Source organism: Ziziphus jujuba, chromosome 2 (assembly GCF_031755915.1).
Source record: "Ziziphus jujuba cultivar Dongzao chromosome 2, ASM3175591v1".
NCBI lineage: Eukaryota > Viridiplantae > Streptophyta > Magnoliopsida > Rosales > Rhamnaceae > Ziziphus > Ziziphus jujuba.
The window spans coordinates 11,791,747-11,809,768 of NC_083380.1; the positions used below are offsets into that span (position 1 = coordinate 11,791,747).

Sequence of the window (18,022 nt, forward strand, 5' to 3'; positions counted from 1 at the left end):
TAAAATATTGGTTCTTGAATTTTTATTTTTATTTTTTTATTTTAATTATTAAAGTATGTTCAGGCTAACTTATGCGTACATGAACAACTAATCAGGCAATCTTAAAGGTGCATTCCACTCCATCGACCCCTACAGAAATCCAACCTGGTGTAGAATATATACATGAATACATTATTCATCTGACCTTTTATAAATATTTTTGTCAGATCATTATTTTTCATATTTTTTTAATTATTGATTTGGTGTCGGTGCAGAGACTCAAAGTCGAAGCAAGAAGGAGTGGTCTTTAATCTTATTCCTTAAAGATAATTCTGATGGTAATACCGTTAGATTGATCTAATAGAAGCCTTCTTAATATATATATATTAAATTCTTAAATCTAATTAACGAACATCGAAGTGCGAACTCCACTTTCGGTCCACTTTCCTTTGCTTTTTCATAAAGTAAAAGCCGCGTTAACTTATTAGTCAACATTATCTACAAAACGGCCCCAAAAAAAAAAAAATTAATTAGAAAATTGGTCTGCTGAATTTCGTGGGACGTTCGAGGAAGAATGGCAAGCAGTTTCGACCCCTTATTAATTGAGTCAACATGTAATTAAGTCGTCTCATCGTTTCTTGGAAGGTTCAAGGTACAAGATATGGTGAAACTTCTTACAAACTCCCTTTTATCTTGCTCTCAAAACAGACAAACAGAGCGTTTTGGTATCGGAATCGGAGACGAGCAAGCTTGGTAATTTACTTCTATTTGCATCTTTATTTTTTGTCGAACCGACCTGTATATTTATGTTTTGAGCTTATAACATCAAGATATGCTATATATAAGACCATTAGAATAAAGGGTTAGGAATATATGCTACGAAGGACTTCCTTCTTCCTTTTTTTTTAAATATATACTTGTGGATGTGCAGGGTTACAAACATGGCTTCTTCTTCTTCTTCTTCTGCTCAAGAAAAGCATGATGTGTTTCTAAGTTTCAGAGGTGAGGACACCCGTTTTGGTTTTACTAGCAATCTCTTTAATGCTTTGCGTGGAAAGAGTATCCAAGCCTACATGGATAATCAAGAGCTTGAAAGTGGCCATGAAATCTCACCACAACTTATGAAAGCGATTCAGGAATCTAAGATTTGCATCATAGTTTTGTCCAAAAAATTTGCATCATCGACATGGTGTTTGAATGAATTGGTGCACATACTTGAATGCAAAGGAAATGAGAATGTTATACCGATTTTTTATGAAATAGATCCATCCATTGTTCGGAAACAATCGAATAGTTATGCAGAAGCATTTGTGGAGCATGAACAACACTATAAGGACAAAATGGAGAAGGTGGAGCAGTGGAGGCGTGCTCTAGAAAATTTGGCTAATCTGTGCGGTTATCATTCAAAGAATTTCAGGTAACTTTCAATCTTACTAATTAATCATATATACAAAATAATTAATTATATTTTCGCTAGAGTGATTAATTAACAATATATTTTTTTATTTGATAATTAACAATGTTTACTTATATATATATATATATTATCTTCAATAATTTTATAAATAATCATACTACAAGAAGTTTAGGCCATAGTGCCAAAACTATTGGCTAGAAATGTCGAATTTGTCACTGATATAAGCTAGTATTTTTTGACACCAAAAATTATAAAACTGTCACTATAATTTATGGTCAATAAAATAATTGTCATTAAATATTAATTACATGATTATAGTGACGAATACCACCGCAATTAATGACAAATATTTAATGATCAAACTTGTTTGTACCTAATTTGTGACATCCTTCGCTAAAAGTGTTTAGTGAGAAAGTTCATCACTCTCTGTGACAAATACATATTATCAGCTACGATCTTAGTGACACAAACTTTTTAATGACAAATACATACATCGATCAACAATAATTTTTACATTTTGTAGTTAAGAGTTCTGTCATTATAGATTAACCTTCTTGTTGTGTCATTTTACTATGCTATGGATTTTACCTTACTTGCATCTTTCTATGTAAATTCTCTCACATGATACACTAAAAAATTATATCCATGCATGTTTTAGGTCAAATATATCTTAATTTGGATTTTTTGGCTTATCAGTTTCAAGGGCTATAAACTAATTAGTAACAATATTGAAAATTCAGGTGGCAAATTAAGTTTAGGGTTAATTATATGTTTTTCACGCTTGAACTATAACCAGTTTTGTCTCTTCCCCCTAAGAAAACAAAAAATTCCCCCTATTATTATCTGTTGAGCTATATTACTACTTTAATTTTTGTCAAATCAATCTGATGGATAATTCACATTTAAATTAGTAATGAAAATTACGGGATAATGTGAGAGAGTGTATTTCCAAAAAAAAAAAAAAAAAAGAAAAATGTTAAGAGAGTGGTTTATTTAGGGAAGCAAACCAAAAAATGCAATCGATTATTGGTTGTTTGGTATGAAGGATTGGACTAGATTAGAAATTACCACATAAGATACCAGATACGACTATTATTTAGCCCATTTTTGGTGCAATACCCGACTAAACAAACTGTACAGGATATATAGTAATATGTATATAAAAAAAAGTTATATCGTGATATTTTATACTTTAAAAAAATACTAATCATAAAGTAACAATTTTTTGTATTGCTATATTATATTTACATTATATTTATATAGGGAATATTTCATTTACACTCTTTTAGATTTGTGATAAATAAGTATTGAGTAAAAAATCAAATAATCTAGATATGTAACGAGTTTATTGAATATTGAAACAATCTATATTTATTTCCTTTAAATGCCTAAACTTATATCAAGAGTCCTTGTTTCTTCTTTTCTTGTTTTTTCTTTCTTTTTTTGGGAAAAAGAGTCATCTATTTCTTTAAAAAAAAAAAAAAATAGAGTCCTGTCTTTCTTACAATACTTATTTGTTTAATCTCTTCAATGATAGGGATGAGCATGAGTTGGTTAACAAAATTGCTAAAGATATTTTATTGAAATTGCCCAAGTACCAATTAACAAATTATGGAGACCTCATTGAAATTGAAGAGCCTCTCAAGGAAATTGAATCATTATTAAGCATTGGCCAAATGGATGTTCGCATCATAGGTATTTGGGGCATGGGGGGTATCGGTAAGACCACCCTTGCTAGCCTTGTGTTTCAAAGATTTTCATCTCCTCATTTTGATGCTTATTGCTTTCTTGAGGATATTCCAGAAGCAGATAATACAAATCACTTGAGAAAAAGACTTTTTTATGAGTTATTAGGGGATGAAAATCTTCCACGCATGGACACTCCGGTTCTAGGATCAAGATTTATTCAAGATAGACTCCATTGGAAAAAGGTTTTTATCGTTTTAGATAATTTGAATGGGAGAAGTTCCAAATTAAATGATTTATTGGAAGGATATCAACTTGGTATTGGAAGTAGAATCATTGTCACAAGTAGAGATAAGCAACTGCTTGTGACAAAGAATTGTCAAATTTACCAGTTGAAGGGTTTATATGACCGTGATGCTCTTCGGCTCTTCCGTTTCCATGCTTTTGAACCAAATTCACTTGCAACATGTTATGAGGCTTTATTAGAAAGTTTTGCACATTATGCAAAGGGCAATCCATTAGCTCTTAAAGTCTTAGGTTCTTCCCTTAAGTACAAAAGCGTAGAAGAATGGAAAAGTGAATTGGATAAGCTGAAAACAGATCTAGATCCTGAAATTAAAAAAGTGTTGAGAATAAGTTATGATGGATTAGGCGATAAAAGCATCCAGGGTATTTTTCTTGACATTGCATGCTTCTTTATGTATCAAGTACCTAGGGAAGAAGTAGAAAGCATATCAAACCATGCAACAATAGGAATAAGTGTTCTCATTGATAAATCCTTAATATCTGAATGGTATGGAATGTTGCGAATGCATGATTTACTACGGCAAATGGCTCGGGCAATTGTTCGTGATGAAAGCAGAGATTGTGGCAATCGTAGTAGGCTATGGAATAATAAGGATTCCTGCCATGTATTGGAAAGAAATACAGTAAGTGCTTATACATTGATTTGTCTATATAAATATGGTTTAGTTAATAAATTATCTTTCTATATATATAGTATTCTTATCTAAAGGATGGTTTGACATCAGGGAACCTCTGCAATTGAAGGCATAATATTGGATCAGTCTCAACTCAGAAAAGATGTAAAAGTGACCCCTACGGCATTTTCAAAGATGCCCAATCTACGACTTCTTAAATTGCATTCGGATAAAAGATTCCCCAGTGGAGAATGCAATTTCAGAGTCAGTCTTCCTGATGAGGTTGATCCTTTTGATTGGGATGACCTAAAATATTTTCAGTGGGATACATACCCTTTGAAATATTTGCTATATTTTAATCCCGAGAATCTTGTTCAACTTATTATGCGTGAGAGCCAACTTGAACTTCTTTGGAATGAAGACCAGGTATGCACGCTTAGTTTATATATAAAATATATGTTGCATTAGATATATATATATATATATATATATATATATATATATGCAGGCTTAATTTAGATATATATGTTGTATTAGAGATGTAGTACTGTTTACTTAAAAGTAAATGCAGAATCTTGTTCGTTATTATTAATATTATTTTTCTTTTTGGTTGTGAGCGACAGCCACTTGAGCTGGTGAAGTTAAAGAAGATCGATCTTAGTTATTCTGAGCACCTTATGCAAATACCAAATTTGTCTCGGGCTATAAATCTTCAAGTTTTGAATCTTCACGGTTGCTACAATCTTGAAGATGGCTTAGAAAATCTTCCAATCAGTGTAAGAAAATTATACCTGAGTAGGACAGCAATTAAAAGGTTGCCGGAGAGCATTTGGAAGTTGAAATATCTAGAACGGTTGCATCTTTCTGGTTGCCGAAACTTGAGAAAGTTTCCAGAAATCTCGGGCCGTATGGAATCCTTGGTTGAAATTAAGTTATATGGAACGGAGATTGAAGAGTTGCCGAATTCAATTGACAATCTAACCCGTCTTAGAACTCTACATCTTGGGTCGCTTGAAAGTTTTGGTGGATGCAATAAGATCATTAAGTTTCTTCCAAACAGCCTATGTAAATTATTGCATCTTCAAGATTTGAACCTTGGGGAATGTTCATCAATTGAAGAATTGCCTCCCCTTCCACGTGGTTTGAGAGAATTGGATATAGGAAAATGTGAGAGACTGAAATCATTACCAGAGCTTCCGTCATCTTTACGTTTTCTGCGTGCAAAGGAATGTTCATCACTTGAAGAATTGCCTCCCCTTCCACGTGGTTTGATAGAATTGGATATAGGAAAATGTGAGAGACTGAAATCATTACCAGAGCTTCCGTCATCTTTAATTCGTTTGCGTCCAGAGGAATGTTCATCACTTGAAGAATTGCCTCCCCTTCCACATGCTTTGTGGAAATTGAATATAGGAAAATGTGAGAGACTGAAATCATTACCAGAGCTTCCGTCATCTTTAATTCGTTTGCGTCCAGAGGAATGTTCATCACATGAAGAATTGCCTCCCCTTCCACATGGTTTGACGCAATTGAATATAGGAAAATGTGAGAGACTGAAATCATTACCAGAGCTTCCGTCATCTTTACGTTTTCTGGGTGCAAAGGAATGTTCATCACTTGAAGAATTGCCTCCCCTTCCACGTGGTTTGATAGAATTGGATATAGGAAAATGTGAGAGACTGAAATCATTACCAGAGCTTCCGTCATCTTTAATTCGTTTGCGTCCAGAGGAATGTTCATCACTTGAAGAATTGCCTCCCCTTCCACATGGTTTGACGAAATTGAATATAGGAAAATGTGAAAGACTGAAATCATTACCAGAGCTTCCGTCATCTTTATATGATTTGTGTGCAGAGGAATGTTCATCACTTGAAGAATTGCCTCCCCTTCCACATGCTTTGTGGAAATTGAATATAGGAAAATGTGAGAGAATGAAATCATTACCAGAGCTTCCGTCATCTTTATATTATTTGTTTGCAGAGGAATGTTCATCACTTGAAGAATTGCCTCCCCTTCCACATGGTTTGACGAAATTGAATATAGGAAAATGTGAGAGACTGAAATCATTACCAGAGCTTCCGTCATCTTTATATGATTTGTGTGCAGAGGAATGTTCATCACTTGAAGAATTGCCTCCCCTTCCACATGCTTTGGGGAAATTGAATATAGGAAAATGTGAGAGACTGAAATCATTACCAGAGCTTCCGTCATCTTTATATGATTTGTGTGCAGAGGAATGTTCATCACTTGAAGAATTGCCTCCCCTTCCACATGCTTTGTGGAAATTGAATATAGGAAAATGTGAGAGACTGAAATCATTACCAGAGCTTCCGTCATCTTTATATGATTTGTGTGCAGAGGAATGTTCATCACTTGAAGAATTGCCTCCCCTTCCACATGCTTTGGAGGAATTGAATATAGGAAAATGTGAGAGACTGAAATCATTACCAGAGCTTCCGTCATCTTTATATGATTTGTGTGCAGAGGAATGTGCATCACTTGAAGAATTGCCTCCCCTTCCACATGCTTTGGAGGAATTGAATATAGGAAAATGTGAGAGACTGAAATCATTACCAGAGCTTCCGTCATCTTTATATGATTTGTGTGCAGTGGAATGTTCATCACTTGAAGAATTGCCTCCCCTTCCACATGCTTTGGAGATATTGAATATAGGAAAATGTGAGAGACTGAAATCATTACCAGAGCTTCCATCATCTTTAAAAGTTTTGAAAGCAGACGACTGCACATCGTTGGAGACAATATCAAGTTGGGGGTATCCAACCGAACAAGGACAAGTTGACAAAGATCCGGTTTTTTCGTTTGTGAACTGTATAAAATTGGATGACAGCACACTCAACAACATAATTGCTGATCATGTGAACCATCAAGTTTCATCTGCTGAAGATGTATGTATCTTTCTCTCTCCTTTTATTTCTACTATAATCTTTTTTTTTTTTAATTTTTTTATTATTATTATTTTTTTTTTTTAGTGATTTGGATTTTATTTCATGTCTCTATATGTCAATGGTGTACAGAATACTGGGTTTGTGTATCCAGGAGATGAAATCCCAGAGTGGTTCAGCTATCAAACTGGCGGTCAAGATTCAATCAATATCCATCTTCCTCCATATTGGTTTAAACTGGGATTGAGATTTGCCATTTGCTTTGTTTATGTTGTGCTGAATGGTTATTATGATCAACTTATCGAAGTTGAATATGAATTCAATTTCAAAGCCAACACTAGTAACGGCGGTGATGACCTTCTTTACAAGCATGGTGGTGAGCTTACAAGATTTTTTGGAAGAATTATTGATTCAGATCATGTGTCAATTGTTACGCAACCTCACAAACGCGGAGGATTCTTTTGGCCTATTTCTGATGATGAATTATTAGAAGTGTTTGGGCCAAACTGGTCCTCTATCTGTCGCAACATCACCGAGGCTTCTTTCCATGTATTCCACAAGGATCAGAACGGTGTGATTATGAACATTAAAAAATTGGGGATTCACCCCCTTAACAATGGGTTTGAGGAGCCAAATGTAGACGGGGGCAGTACTTCTAAAAGAGGGTTTGATGAATGTTCTTCTGATCAACCCAATGAATACCAACACAACCATGACACAATATTTCCAAGAGAATCAAGCTTATGGGACAATATATTAGCGTTTCTTTTTCAAATGAATAGGTACGTAAATCATTTTACATATATATATATATATATATTGGTACATTGAAATATATATATTATATCTCCATACAAATTATTAATACTTTAGAATCTATCTAAATAAAGGGCGCCAGAAATTTAGAAAAAAAGCGTTAAGAGAAAAGTTCATATGCAAATGCTTATTTGTATCCTTTTTTTTTTTTTTTGATTTTATGATTTTCTTGATCAAAAAGTGACACCAAGTTGCTCATTTTTTATTAGTAAAATCTTTCAAAAACATTTGTACATTTAAAAAGGCATTTTTTTTTTTTGGTTTTTTCTTAATTTTTAAAGTTTTTTTAAAAAAAACTTTACTGAAAAACGAATATAATACATGTTGTTTTAATATTTTTCTGATTTTATATTAATATCTTACAAGTATTTGATAAAATACGTTAAAAAAAGGATAGTTTTACTTTTTTCTGGTAATTTTTTTGCGTAATAATCTTCCGAAACATTTGATCAGCTGTTTTGGTAGATAACACTAAAAGCTTTGATGGATGTCGGAGAGAGAGAGAGAGAGAGAGAACGTTGACCGCCCGGCAACCGCAGAGCTCTTAGTTTGTTATACGAGGGAGTAGAAAGGAGGGAAGAGAAACAGTCAGGATCTAATGGTCTACAACTGCATTTTTTTTTTCTTTTTCAATTATTTTTTTTGGGAATTAAACTCTTAAATATTTTTGCAATTTTTCTTTTTATTTTTTATAGTTTAAATATTTTTTGAGCGTTGTTACTTTTTTTTTTTTTTATGAAAAATAACTTTTTATCGGATAGAATGAAAAAAAAAAAAAAACACACACAAAACAAATTTAATTGTTAAAATACGTTATTAAAATTAGTTTGTAAAATTATCGTTTATTAAAATTTTATATTTTTTAAATTAATGTTATTGAAAAAAAATAATCAAGAAAGAAAAAACTTTCCCCATTTCTCCTGAAGCATTTTTCCTATTTTCCTTAATCTATTCATTTGTCACTCAAAGTTTATTTCTAAATAATTTTTTTTTTTAAACTAATGGCTTTTTTTTTTTTTTTCTTTGACTTATGCTTTTCCGCATTGAATTCAAGTGCCCCCCCCCCCCCCCCCCCCCCCCCCCCCCCCCCCCCTCTAGTTTGATGCAAAAGAAAATTGGTGTCTGATGCAAAACAAAATTGGAGCTGTGCACAGATTCAACAACTGATACAAGATGCGATTGATCCTGAGCGTCTATGCCATATGTTCCCTGGATGGGGAGCTTGGATGTAACTGATTTGCTTCGCGCTTATAGTTTCATGAGCAACAATCATTCGTACAGTCGGCTTTTTGCTCTTTTTTTTCTTTTTTATGTAAATTGACATAAATATTCTTATAGCTCAAAACTGTTGTGCATGTATATAAATTGTATATATAACAATGTATATCTTGATCATGGGTTCGATTTTCAATAAGCTCGCAAATGTAGAACAGCGGTTTACCTAGTAAAGCTTGAATATCAGCCAGAGTTTAGCATTAGTTGCTGGGCATGGTATGGTGTGTGTGGAGGTGGGATTGGGTTAGGACATCAACACCTGATCAATACCATCCATGAAACTTTTTTAACCAGACACAAAAAATGTTTGTTTCAAAATTACCTTTTTTTAAAAAAATAAATAAATAAAATTTGGATTGTTTCGTTATTACGCTGTGTGGGTTGAACTGTTGAAACGGAAGCTCAACATTGGCTAGTTTTTGTTTAGGTTTTTAGGTAATCAAATATATTTTCATATTTGTCTTTCTTGACGTCCAATAGAAAAAGGTTTTTGTTTAGGTTTCGTTATTACGATGTGTGGGTTGTTTAGGTTTTTATGTAATTGTGAAGGATGTAAAACTTTTTGCTGCATAAATGTGCTTTTTTTCTTTTTGTTTATACTTTTTGTGGGTGTCATGAATCATCACGACTTTAATCCAAAGCAAAGATGAACTGAGCTAATATATGGCTTCAATTTACTTTTCATATAATTTTAATACTTCCTGTCCCCTTTCTTTTGCTTTGATTTTATATCATTTAGTTTGCATTGTTAAAATAAAATGTCTTCTTTTTGTCTCCTTGTAGTTCATCTGATCTTATAATGTTTAATTCAATTGATTCCTTAAATTTATTATCAGCCGAGGCGATTTCACTGGATAAGTCTACTCTGTGGATGACACATGGTAAAACTTTAGAGGCGTGGATTTGTCCACTTTCCTACTTGCTATGTGGCTACTGCAGTGATGCGATTCTAAGGTATTCTTTTTTATTTTTGCTTTGGGAGTTTATAAATTCTTATATGTTCCATTGAGATTTCAATATAGTTGCATTTGGTTAAGTGAATTAATTAGATTGACTTTCTGCTTTCAGATTATGTCAGGATATTGAATTATTAAAAGCTGAAGTTGCTGAGCTCCTGTTCCCAAGTATTTTCGTTAATCTGGCTGGAAGGAGGGATATAGATATTGATCTTCAGAGTTTGATCTCTTAACAGGTTGATATTTGGAGCTATTTCGGTCTTCTACTAAATTTTTAAACATAGTACTCTGTAAAGTATTAAATGCATCTCTGAGATTTCCCACATGAGAGGAGGAATTAAAATTTACAATAGATGAAACTTATAGGTAATCAGGAATGCAGGCAAATTAGGGTGTAATGAGCTGAGTGAGCTGAATACTAGAATTCTTGCTCTAACAAAAGTTTGGAATATCTTGTTCAAGATTGTCTCAGCTCGAGTTTAGCTTGGCTCAACCTGTTGAAACATTTAATTCCTTAATTTTATTTACACCACTAAATTCTATATGCTTTTGATTTGTTTTATTATAGTTTTTTTTTTTTATATATAAATGAAGTCACATTGTTTTGTATGATTAGTGGGTATTAGATTAAAGTATTCTTTATAAGCTAGGTATTAAGCTATACTGCAAGGGTCTGGAAGAGGAAGAAAATTCAAAATATGAATTAAGAGTTCTTATCTTTTTAGGATGCAGCTTTTAGAGAGTTAGAAAGTTGACAATATGGCTGTCATTTGGTGGTTGGTTTTGACTATTATGCAACATTCAGAACTTTAAGAAAGATAGGTTCCTTTTTGTTTAACTATCTGTCTCATGAGAAATTAAATTCCATGTTAGTTAGGCCTCATGGGTTCTTTTATCTGTCATATGGTACTTATATATTTTCCTTTTTCCTTTTTCCTTTAACATAACATAACTTTAATTTAATAATTGATTTCGTCCAATATGTTATGTATCAGATAATAATTGTTTCAGTATGACTTACTCTTAGTTTGGTTAGATGTTTCATTACAATTATGTGAAACTTTGATGCTAAAGTTTGAATTCTTGTGCTCTTTTGGATGTGAAAAGTTGATCTTTTTTGTCTATTTATATGCAGATGGAGAATCATATATTCACAGAGTCTAACATGTTAGTCAAATCAATTCAAGTTTTTCTTAATGCCCTTAATGAACTTCGTTTATGTCATATAATGGAAAGATCTTCTTTTCTTCCATCAAAGCTAGAAAGTTCTAAGGTAATTGTGTGCAGATCATTCATATAGTTGTTCTGTATAATGGTTTTTGAGTTTTCATGTTGTCACAGCTTCTAATTGATAAATATATATATATTTTTCTTCTTGTGCCAAGTCTTCTACTTATGGCTCTAAAATCCATTCTACTTCTGGAAAGGCTAGATACTCAGCGTGGACTGGAAATTCAATGTTAACTGCGTTATGGAACAAGGTTATTTTATCATGAACTTTTGATCACAAAAATCACAGTGCTTTGCTCTTTGAAATCTTTAACATAAAAACTTGGGTTCAGTTAAGTTTAAGGCCTTAATAAGTTCATGGTGTTTATCATGGTTCTCATAGTCTGATACGTGTTGTTTTATTTATTTGTTATTTCTTGGTCATATTTTTTTGGTCTTTGGTTGGAGAGAAATAGCAGCGCGTTTTGATGGAGAAGAAATTCTCTTATGGAATTGAAAGCTAGATTTTTGTGAGCCCAACACAAAGAAAAGTCCCTTGTTCTTATATATATATATATATATATATTTTTTTTTTTCTTTACACTGTTTATTTTCATGCACGTTGTCTACATGTGTTATATTCACAGTGCGTTTCTTTATAAATTTAGAACTTGTGACTGGTAATAGCATTTTGTTGCTTCCTTGCTCTATTGCTTACAGTTATATATGTTTCCAGGTTTATTGGCTTTCCATTGATTATCTTGTTGTTGCGAAGTCAGCAGTTGTGAGTTCCGTAGTGTTGACCTAATTTGCTATTTTCATGATCATCTTTTGATAGTTGTGTATGGCATTTCCTTTTGACTTGGATTTTTATGCTTTATAGGTTTGTGGCTTGTACTTCACTGCTGTTATGTATGTAGAGCATTGGTGTGAAGAGATTTCAAGAGCCTCACACTAGGGAGTCCATATTTCAAAACACCATGAAACAGAGCGTTTTGGTATCGGAATCGGAGACGAGCAAGCTTGGTAATTTACTTCTGTTTGCATCTTTATTTTTTTGTCCCACCGACCTGTATATTTATGTTTTGAGCTTATAATATCAAGATATGCTATATATAAGACCATTAGAATAAAGGGTTAGGAATATATGCTACGAAGGACTTCTTTCTTCCTTTCTTTTCTTTTTTTTTTTTTTTTAAATATATACTTTGTGAAGTCCAGCCGCACCAACCACAGCCGTACCAACTACAGTCATCATTTTTGACAAATGGATATTGCTGCACCAAATTCCAAATTGATCAACAATTGTGGGCTAAGCTGTTGAAGATTATGGCTTTGTAAGCCTATAAATAGGCTCCTTCCCGTTGCATGCAAACCAAGCCAAGAGAGCATCAATATTATCCCAAATGAGGAATATTGAGAGAAAAACCTCTGAGAGAGAGTGTTTAAGTTCCAAAGAGAGCTTGAGAGAAGAGTGAGCAATTCCAGAGAGAATTGGAGAGTGCAGGAAGAGATTCCACGTGAGAATCCAAGAGAGAAGTTTTTGTATTTTTGTATTCTATTTCTAAGAGATTAATAAAATTCTTTTTATTTTTCTTCTCATATTTCTTCTCTAAAGTGGTCAGAGAACCACAACATACTTGTGGATGTGCAGGGTTACAAACATGGCTTCTTCTTCTTCTTCTTCTCCTGCTCAAGAAAAGCATGATGTGTTTCTAAGTTTCAGAGGTGAGGACACCCGTTTTGGTTTTACTAGCAATCTCTTTCATGCTTTGCGTGGAAAGAGTATCCAAGCCTACATGGATGATCAAGAGCTTGAAAGTGGCCACGAAATCTCACCACAACTTATGAAAGCGATTCAGGAATCTAAGATTTGCATCATAGTTTTGTCCCAAAATTTTGCATCATCGACATGGTGTTTGAATGAATTGGTGCACATACTTGAATGCAAAGGAAATGAGAATGTTATACCGATTTTTTATAACATAGATCCATGCATTGTACGGAAACAATCGAAAAGTTATGCAGAAGCATTTGCGGAACATGAACAACGCTTTAAGGACAAACCGGAAGAGGTGAAGCAGTGGAGGGCTGCTCTAACAAAATTGGCTAATATGTGCGGTTATGATTCAAAGAATTTCAGGTAACATTCAATCTTACTAATTAATCATATATACAAAATAATTAATTATATTTTCGCTAGAGTGATTAATTAACAATATATTTTTTTATTTGATAATTAACAATGTTTACTTATATATATGTATATATATATATATATATTTTTATCATCAATAATTTTATAAATAATCATGCTACAAGAAGTTTAGGCCATAGTGCCAAAACTGTTGGCTAGAAATGTCAAATTTGTCACTGATATAAGTTAGTATTTTTTGACAAAAAAAAAATTGTCATTATAATTTGCGGTCAATAAAATCAATGTCACTAAATATTATAATGGCATGATTATAGTGACCAATACCACCGCAATTAATGACAAAAATTGAATGGTCAAAATTTGTTTGTACCTAATTTGTGACATTCTTCGCTAAAAGTGTTTAGTGAGAAAGTTCATCACTCTTTATGACAAATACATAGTATCAGCCACAATCTTAGTGACACAAACTTTTTAATGACAAATTCATACTTTGATGAACAATAACTTTTACATTTTGTAGTTGAGAGTTCTGTCATTATAGATTAACCTTCTTGTAGTGTCATTTTGCTATGCTATGGATTTTATCTTACTTGCATCTTTCTATGTAAATTCTCTCATACACTAAAAAATTATATCCATGCATGTTTTAGGTCAAATATATCTTAATTCGGATTTTTTGGCTTATCAGTTTCAAGGGCTATAAACTAATTAGTAAAAATATTGAAAATTCAGGTGGCAAATTAAGTTTAGGGTTAATTATATAATTTTCACACTTGAACTGTAACCAGTTTTGTCTTTTCCCCCTAAAAAAAAACGAAAAATTGCCCCTATTATTATCTGTTGAGCTATATTACTACTTTAATTTTTGTCAAATCAATCCGATGGATAATTCACATTTAAATTAGTAATGAAAATTACGAGATAATGTGAGAGAGTGTACTTCCCAAAAAAAAAAAAAAAGGAAAAATGTTAAGAGAGTGGTTTATTTAGGGAAGCAAACCAAAAAATGCAATCGATTATTGGTTGTTTGGTATGAAGGATTGGACTAGATTAGACATTACCACATAAGATACCAGATACGACTATTATTTCGCCCATTTTTGGTGCAATACCCGACTAAACAAACTGTACAGGTTATATAGTAATATGTATATAAAAAAAAGTTATATCGTAATATTTTATACTTTAAAAAAATACTAATCATAAAGTAACATTTTTTTGTATTGCTATATTATATTTACATTATATTTATATAGGGAATATTTCATTTACACTCTTTTAGATTTGTGATAAATAAGTATTGAGTAAAGAATCACATAATCTACATATGTAACAAGTTTATTGAATATTAAAACAATCTATATTTATTTCCTTTAAATGCCTAAACTTATATCAAGAGTCCTCTGTTTCTTCTTTTCTTGTTTGTTCTTTTTTTTTTTGGGAAAAAGAGTCATCTATTTCTTTAAAAAAAAAAAAATAGAGTCCTGTCTTTCTTACAATACTTATTTGTTTCATTTCTTCAATGATAGGGATGAGCATGAGTTGGTTAAAAAAATTGCTGAATATATTTTATTGAAATTGCCCATGTACCAATTAACAAATTATGGAGACCTCATTGGAATTGAAGAGCCTTTCAAGGAAATTGAATCATTATTAAGCATTGGCAAAATGGATGTTCGCAACATAGGTATTTGGGGCATGGGGGGTATCGGTAAGACCACCCTTGCTAGCCTTGTGTTTCAAAGATTTTCATCTTCTCATTTTGATGCTTATTGCTTTCTTGAGGATATTCCAGAAGAAGCAGATAATACAAATCACTTGAGAAAAAGACTTTTTTTATGAGTTATTAGGGGATGAAAATCTTCTACGCATGAACACTCCGATTCTAGGATCAAGATCTATTCAAGATAGACTCCGCTGTAAAAAGGTTTTTATCGTTTTAGATAATTTGAATGGGAGAAGTTCCAAATTAAATGATTTATTTGAAGGATATCAACTTGCTAATGGAAGTAGAATCATTGTCACAAGTAGAGATAAGCAACTGCTTATGACAAAGAATTGTCAAATTTACCAGTTGAATGGTTTATATCACCGTGATGCTCTTCAGCTCTTTTGTTTCCATCCTTTTGAACCAAATTCACTTGCAACATGTTATGAGGCTTTATTAGAAAGTGTTGCACATTATGCAAAGGGCAATCCATTAGCTCTTAAAGTCTTAGGTTCTTCCCTTAAGTACAAAAGCGTAGAAGAATGGAAAAGTGCATTGGATAAGCTGAAAACTGATCCAGATCCTGAAATTAAAAAAGTGTTGAGAATAAGTTACGATGGATTAGGCGATAAAAGCATCCAGGGTATTTTTCTTGACATTGCATGCTTCTTTATCTATCAAGCACCTAGGGAAGAAGTAGAAAGCATATCAAACCACACTGATGCAACAATAGGAATAAGTGTTCTCATTGATAAATCCTTAATAATTGGAAGTAAAGAAAGACTGGGAATGCATGATTTACTACGGCAAATGGCTCGGGCAATTGTTTGTGATGAAAGCAAAGATTGTGGCAATCGTAGTAGGCTCTGGAATAATAAGGATTCCTGCCATGTATTGGAAAGAAATACAGTAAGTGCTTATACATTGATTTGTCTATATAAATATGGTTTAGTTAATAAATTATCTTTCTATATATATAGTATTCTTATCTAAAGGATGGTTTGACATCAGGGAACCTCTGCAATTGAAGGCATATTATTGGATCTGTCTCAACTCAGAAAAGATGTAAAAGTGACCCGTACGGCATTTTCAAAGATGTTCAATCTAACGGATACCCCAATGAAGAATCCAATTTCGGAGTCAGTCTTCCTGATGGGGTTGAGCGTTTTGTTTCGGATGACCTAAAATATTTTCAGTGGGATACATACCCTTTGAAATATTTGCCATATTTTAATCCCGAGAATCTTGTTCAACTTATTATGCGTAGGAGCCAACTTGAACTTCTTCGGAATGAAGACCAGGTGTGCACGCTTAGTTTATATATAAAATATATGGTGCATTAGATACATGTATATGCAGGCTTAATTTAGATACATATGTTGTATTAGAGATGTAGTACTGTTTACTTAAAAGTAAATGCATAATCTTGTTCGCTATTATTAATATTATTTTTCTTTTTGGTTGTGAGCGACAGCCACTTGAGCTGGTGAAGTTAAAGAAGATCGATCTTAGTTATTCTGAGCACCTTATGCAAATACCAAATTTGTCTCGGGCTATAAATCTCGAAGTTTTAAATCTTCAAGGTTGTAGCAGTTTGGTTCAACTTCCTTCATTTTTTCAGAATCTTGGCAAGCTTTAGTTTCTAGTTTGTATGATTGCTACAATCTGAAAGATGGCTTAGAAAATCTTCCAATCAATGTAAGAAAATTGTACCTAAGTAGGACAGCAATAAAAAGTTTGTCGGAGAGCATTTGGAAGTTGAAATATCTAGATCGGTTGGATCTTTCTCGTTGCCGAAACTTGAGAAAGTTTCCAGAAATCTCGGGCCGTATGGAATTCTTGGTTGAAATTAAGTTATATAGAACAGAGATTGAAGAGTTGCCGAAGTCAATTGACAATCTAACCCGTCTTGAAACTCTACATCTTGGGTCGCTTGATGGTTTTGGTGGATGCAATAAGATCATTAAGTTTCTTCCAAACAGCCTATGTAAATTATTGCATCTTCATTATTTGTACCTTAAGGAATGTTCATCAATTGAAGAATTGCCTCCCCTTCCACGTGGTTTGAGAGAATTGGAAATAGGAAAATTGAATATAGGAAAATGTGAGAGAATGAAATCATTACCAGAGCTTCCGTCATCTTTATATTATTTGTTTGCAGAGGAATGTTCATCACTTGAAGAATTGCCTCCCCTTCCACATGGTTTGACGAAATTGAATATAGGAAAATGTGAGAGACTGAAATCATTACCAGAGCTTCCGTCATCTTTATATCATTTGCGTGCTGAGGAATGTTCATCACTTGAAGAATTGCCTCCCCTTCCACTTGGTTTGAGAGGATTGGATATAGGAAAATGTGGGAGACTGAAATCATTACCAGAGCTTCCGTCATCTTTAGAAGAGTTGTGGGCAGAGGAATTTTCATTACTTGAAGAATTGCCTCCCCTTCCACGTGGTTTGCTTGATTTGAATATAGGAAAATGTAAGAGACTGAAATCATTACCAGAGCTTCCGTCATCTTTATATCATTTGTGTGCAGAGGAATGTTCATCACTTGAAGAATTGCCTCCCCTTCCACATGGTTTGGGGAAATTGAATATAGGAAAATGTGAGAGACTGAAATCATTACCAGAGCTTCCGTCATCTTTAATTAGTTTGTCTGCAGAGGAATGTTCATCAATTGAAGAATTGCCTCCCCTTCCACGTGGTTTGAGAGAATTGGATATAGGAAAATGTGAGAGACTGAAATCATTACCAGAGCTTCCATCATCTTTAAAAGTTTTGAAAGCAAACGACTGCACATCGTTGGAGACAATATCAAGCTGGGGGTATGCAACCCCACAAAAAAAATATCATGCAGATCCGGTTTTTTCGTTTGAGAACTGTATAAAACTGGATGACAACACACTCAACAACGTAATTGCTGATCATGTGCGCCATCAAGTTTCATCTGCTGAAGATGTATGTATCTTTCTCTCTCCTTTTATTTCTACTA

The 18,022-nt window shown here is 33.2% G+C and overlaps 4 protein-coding genes and 1 long non-coding RNA gene across 7 annotated transcripts; all 5 read left to right on the forward strand.

Moving 5' to 3' along the window:
* The first annotated feature begins 348 nt into the window (after positions 1 to 348).
* On the forward strand, positions 349 to 8,691 carry LOC107418350 (disease resistance-like protein DSC1). Its single transcript, XM_060813994.1, has 7 exons — positions 349 to 732; positions 911 to 1,396; positions 2,934 to 4,011; positions 4,114 to 4,428; positions 4,626 to 6,908; positions 7,038 to 7,687; positions 8,175 to 8,691. The coding sequence occupies exons 1-7, from the start codon at positions 641 to 643 to the stop codon at positions 8,188 to 8,190; spliced, it is 4,920 nt and encodes a 1,639-aa protein (XP_060669977.1). The 5' UTR covers positions 349 to 640; the 3' UTR covers positions 8,191 to 8,691.
* A 119-nt stretch (positions 8,692 to 8,810) lies between these two features.
* On the forward strand, positions 8,811 to 10,193 carry LOC132800421 (serine/threonine-protein kinase ATM-like). 2 transcript variants are annotated; one of them, XR_009635481.1, is made up of 3 exons: positions 8,811 to 8,996; positions 9,833 to 9,950; positions 10,065 to 10,193. XR_009635481.1 is itself a non-coding variant. In XM_060814001.1 (3 exons), the coding sequence occupies exons 1-3, from the start codon at positions 9,215 to 9,217 to the stop codon at positions 10,183 to 10,185; spliced, it is 264 nt and encodes an 87-aa protein (XP_060669984.1). In that variant the 5' UTR covers positions 8,811 to 9,214; the 3' UTR covers positions 10,186 to 10,193. The 2 variants fall into 2 exon arrangements, 1 of the variants encoding a protein (XP_060669984.1); XM_060814001.1 differs by having other exon boundaries at positions 8,811 to 9,239.
* An 897-nt stretch (positions 10,194 to 11,090) lies between these two features.
* LOC132800423 (uncharacterized) lies at positions 11,091 to 12,119 on the forward strand. 2 transcript variants are annotated; one of them, XR_009635483.1, is made up of 3 exons: positions 11,091 to 11,691; positions 11,898 to 11,945; positions 12,045 to 12,119. It is a non-coding gene; the product is annotated as an uncharacterized LOC132800423 (long non-coding RNA). The 2 variants fall into 2 exon arrangements; XR_009635484.1 differs by having other exon boundaries at positions 11,091 to 11,433.
* A 30-nt stretch (positions 12,120 to 12,149) lies between these two features.
* LOC132800418 (toll/interleukin-1 receptor-like protein) lies at positions 12,150 to 16,134 on the forward strand. The gene is made up of 4 exons (XM_060813999.1): positions 12,150 to 12,187; positions 12,816 to 13,304; positions 14,849 to 15,936; positions 16,039 to 16,134. Exons 2-3 carry the CDS (start codon positions 12,826 to 12,828, stop codon positions 15,159 to 15,161), a joined length of 792 nt encoding a protein of 263 aa, XP_060669982.1. The 5' UTR covers positions 12,150 to 12,187; positions 12,816 to 12,825; the 3' UTR covers positions 15,162 to 15,936; positions 16,039 to 16,134.
* On the forward strand, positions 15,190 to 17,984 carry LOC132800720 (disease resistance protein RUN1-like). Its single transcript, XM_060814969.1, has 5 exons — positions 15,190 to 15,936; positions 16,086 to 16,328; positions 16,502 to 16,610; positions 16,700 to 17,855; positions 17,972 to 17,984. The coding sequence occupies exons 1-5, from the start codon at positions 15,190 to 15,192 to the stop codon at positions 17,982 to 17,984; spliced, it is 2,268 nt and encodes a 755-aa protein (XP_060670952.1).
* The last annotated feature ends 38 nt before the right edge of the window (positions 17,985 to 18,022 follow it).

Bases quoted from the DNA above. Each gene is read 5' to 3' on its own strand.
- LOC132800418 (XM_060813999.1), top strand. From the start codon at position 12,826: ATGGCTTCTTCTTCTTCTTCTTCTCCTGCTCAAGAAAAGCATGATGTG. The intron at 13,305-14,848 runs GTAACATTCAAT...CTTCAATGATAG, and splicing joins TATGATTCAAAGAATTTCAG to GGATGAGCATGAGTTGGTTA.
- LOC132800421 (XM_060814001.1), top strand. From the start codon at position 9,215: ATGGTGTGTGTGGAGGTGGGATTGG. The intron at 9,240-9,832 runs GTTAGGACATCA...ATTTATTATCAG, and splicing joins GTGTGTGGAGGTGGGATTGG to CCGAGGCGATTTCACTGGAT. The intron at 9,951-10,064 runs GTATTCTTTTTT...TTCTGCTTTCAG, and splicing joins TGCAGTGATGCGATTCTAAG to ATTATGTCAGGATATTGAAT.
- LOC132800720 (XM_060814969.1), top strand. From the start codon at position 15,190: ATGAACACTCCGATTCTAGGATCAAGATCTATTCAAGATAGACTCCGC. The intron at 15,937-16,085 runs GTAAGTGCTTAT...GTCTCAACTCAG, and splicing joins ATGTATTGGAAAGAAATACA to AAAAGATGTAAAAGTGACCC. The intron at 16,611-16,699 runs GTTGTAGCAGTT...ACAATCTGAAAG, and splicing joins CGAAGTTTTAAATCTTCAAG to ATGGCTTAGAAAATCTTCCA.
- LOC107418350 (XM_060813994.1), top strand. From the start codon at position 641: ATGGTGAAACTTCTTACAAACTCCCTTTTATCTTGCTCTCAAAACAGA. The intron at 4,429-4,625 runs GTATGCACGCTT...TGTGAGCGACAG, and splicing joins TTCTTTGGAATGAAGACCAG to CCACTTGAGCTGGTGAAGTT. The intron at 6,909-7,037 runs GTATGTATCTTT...AATGGTGTACAG, and splicing joins AAGTTTCATCTGCTGAAGAT to AATACTGGGTTTGTGTATCC.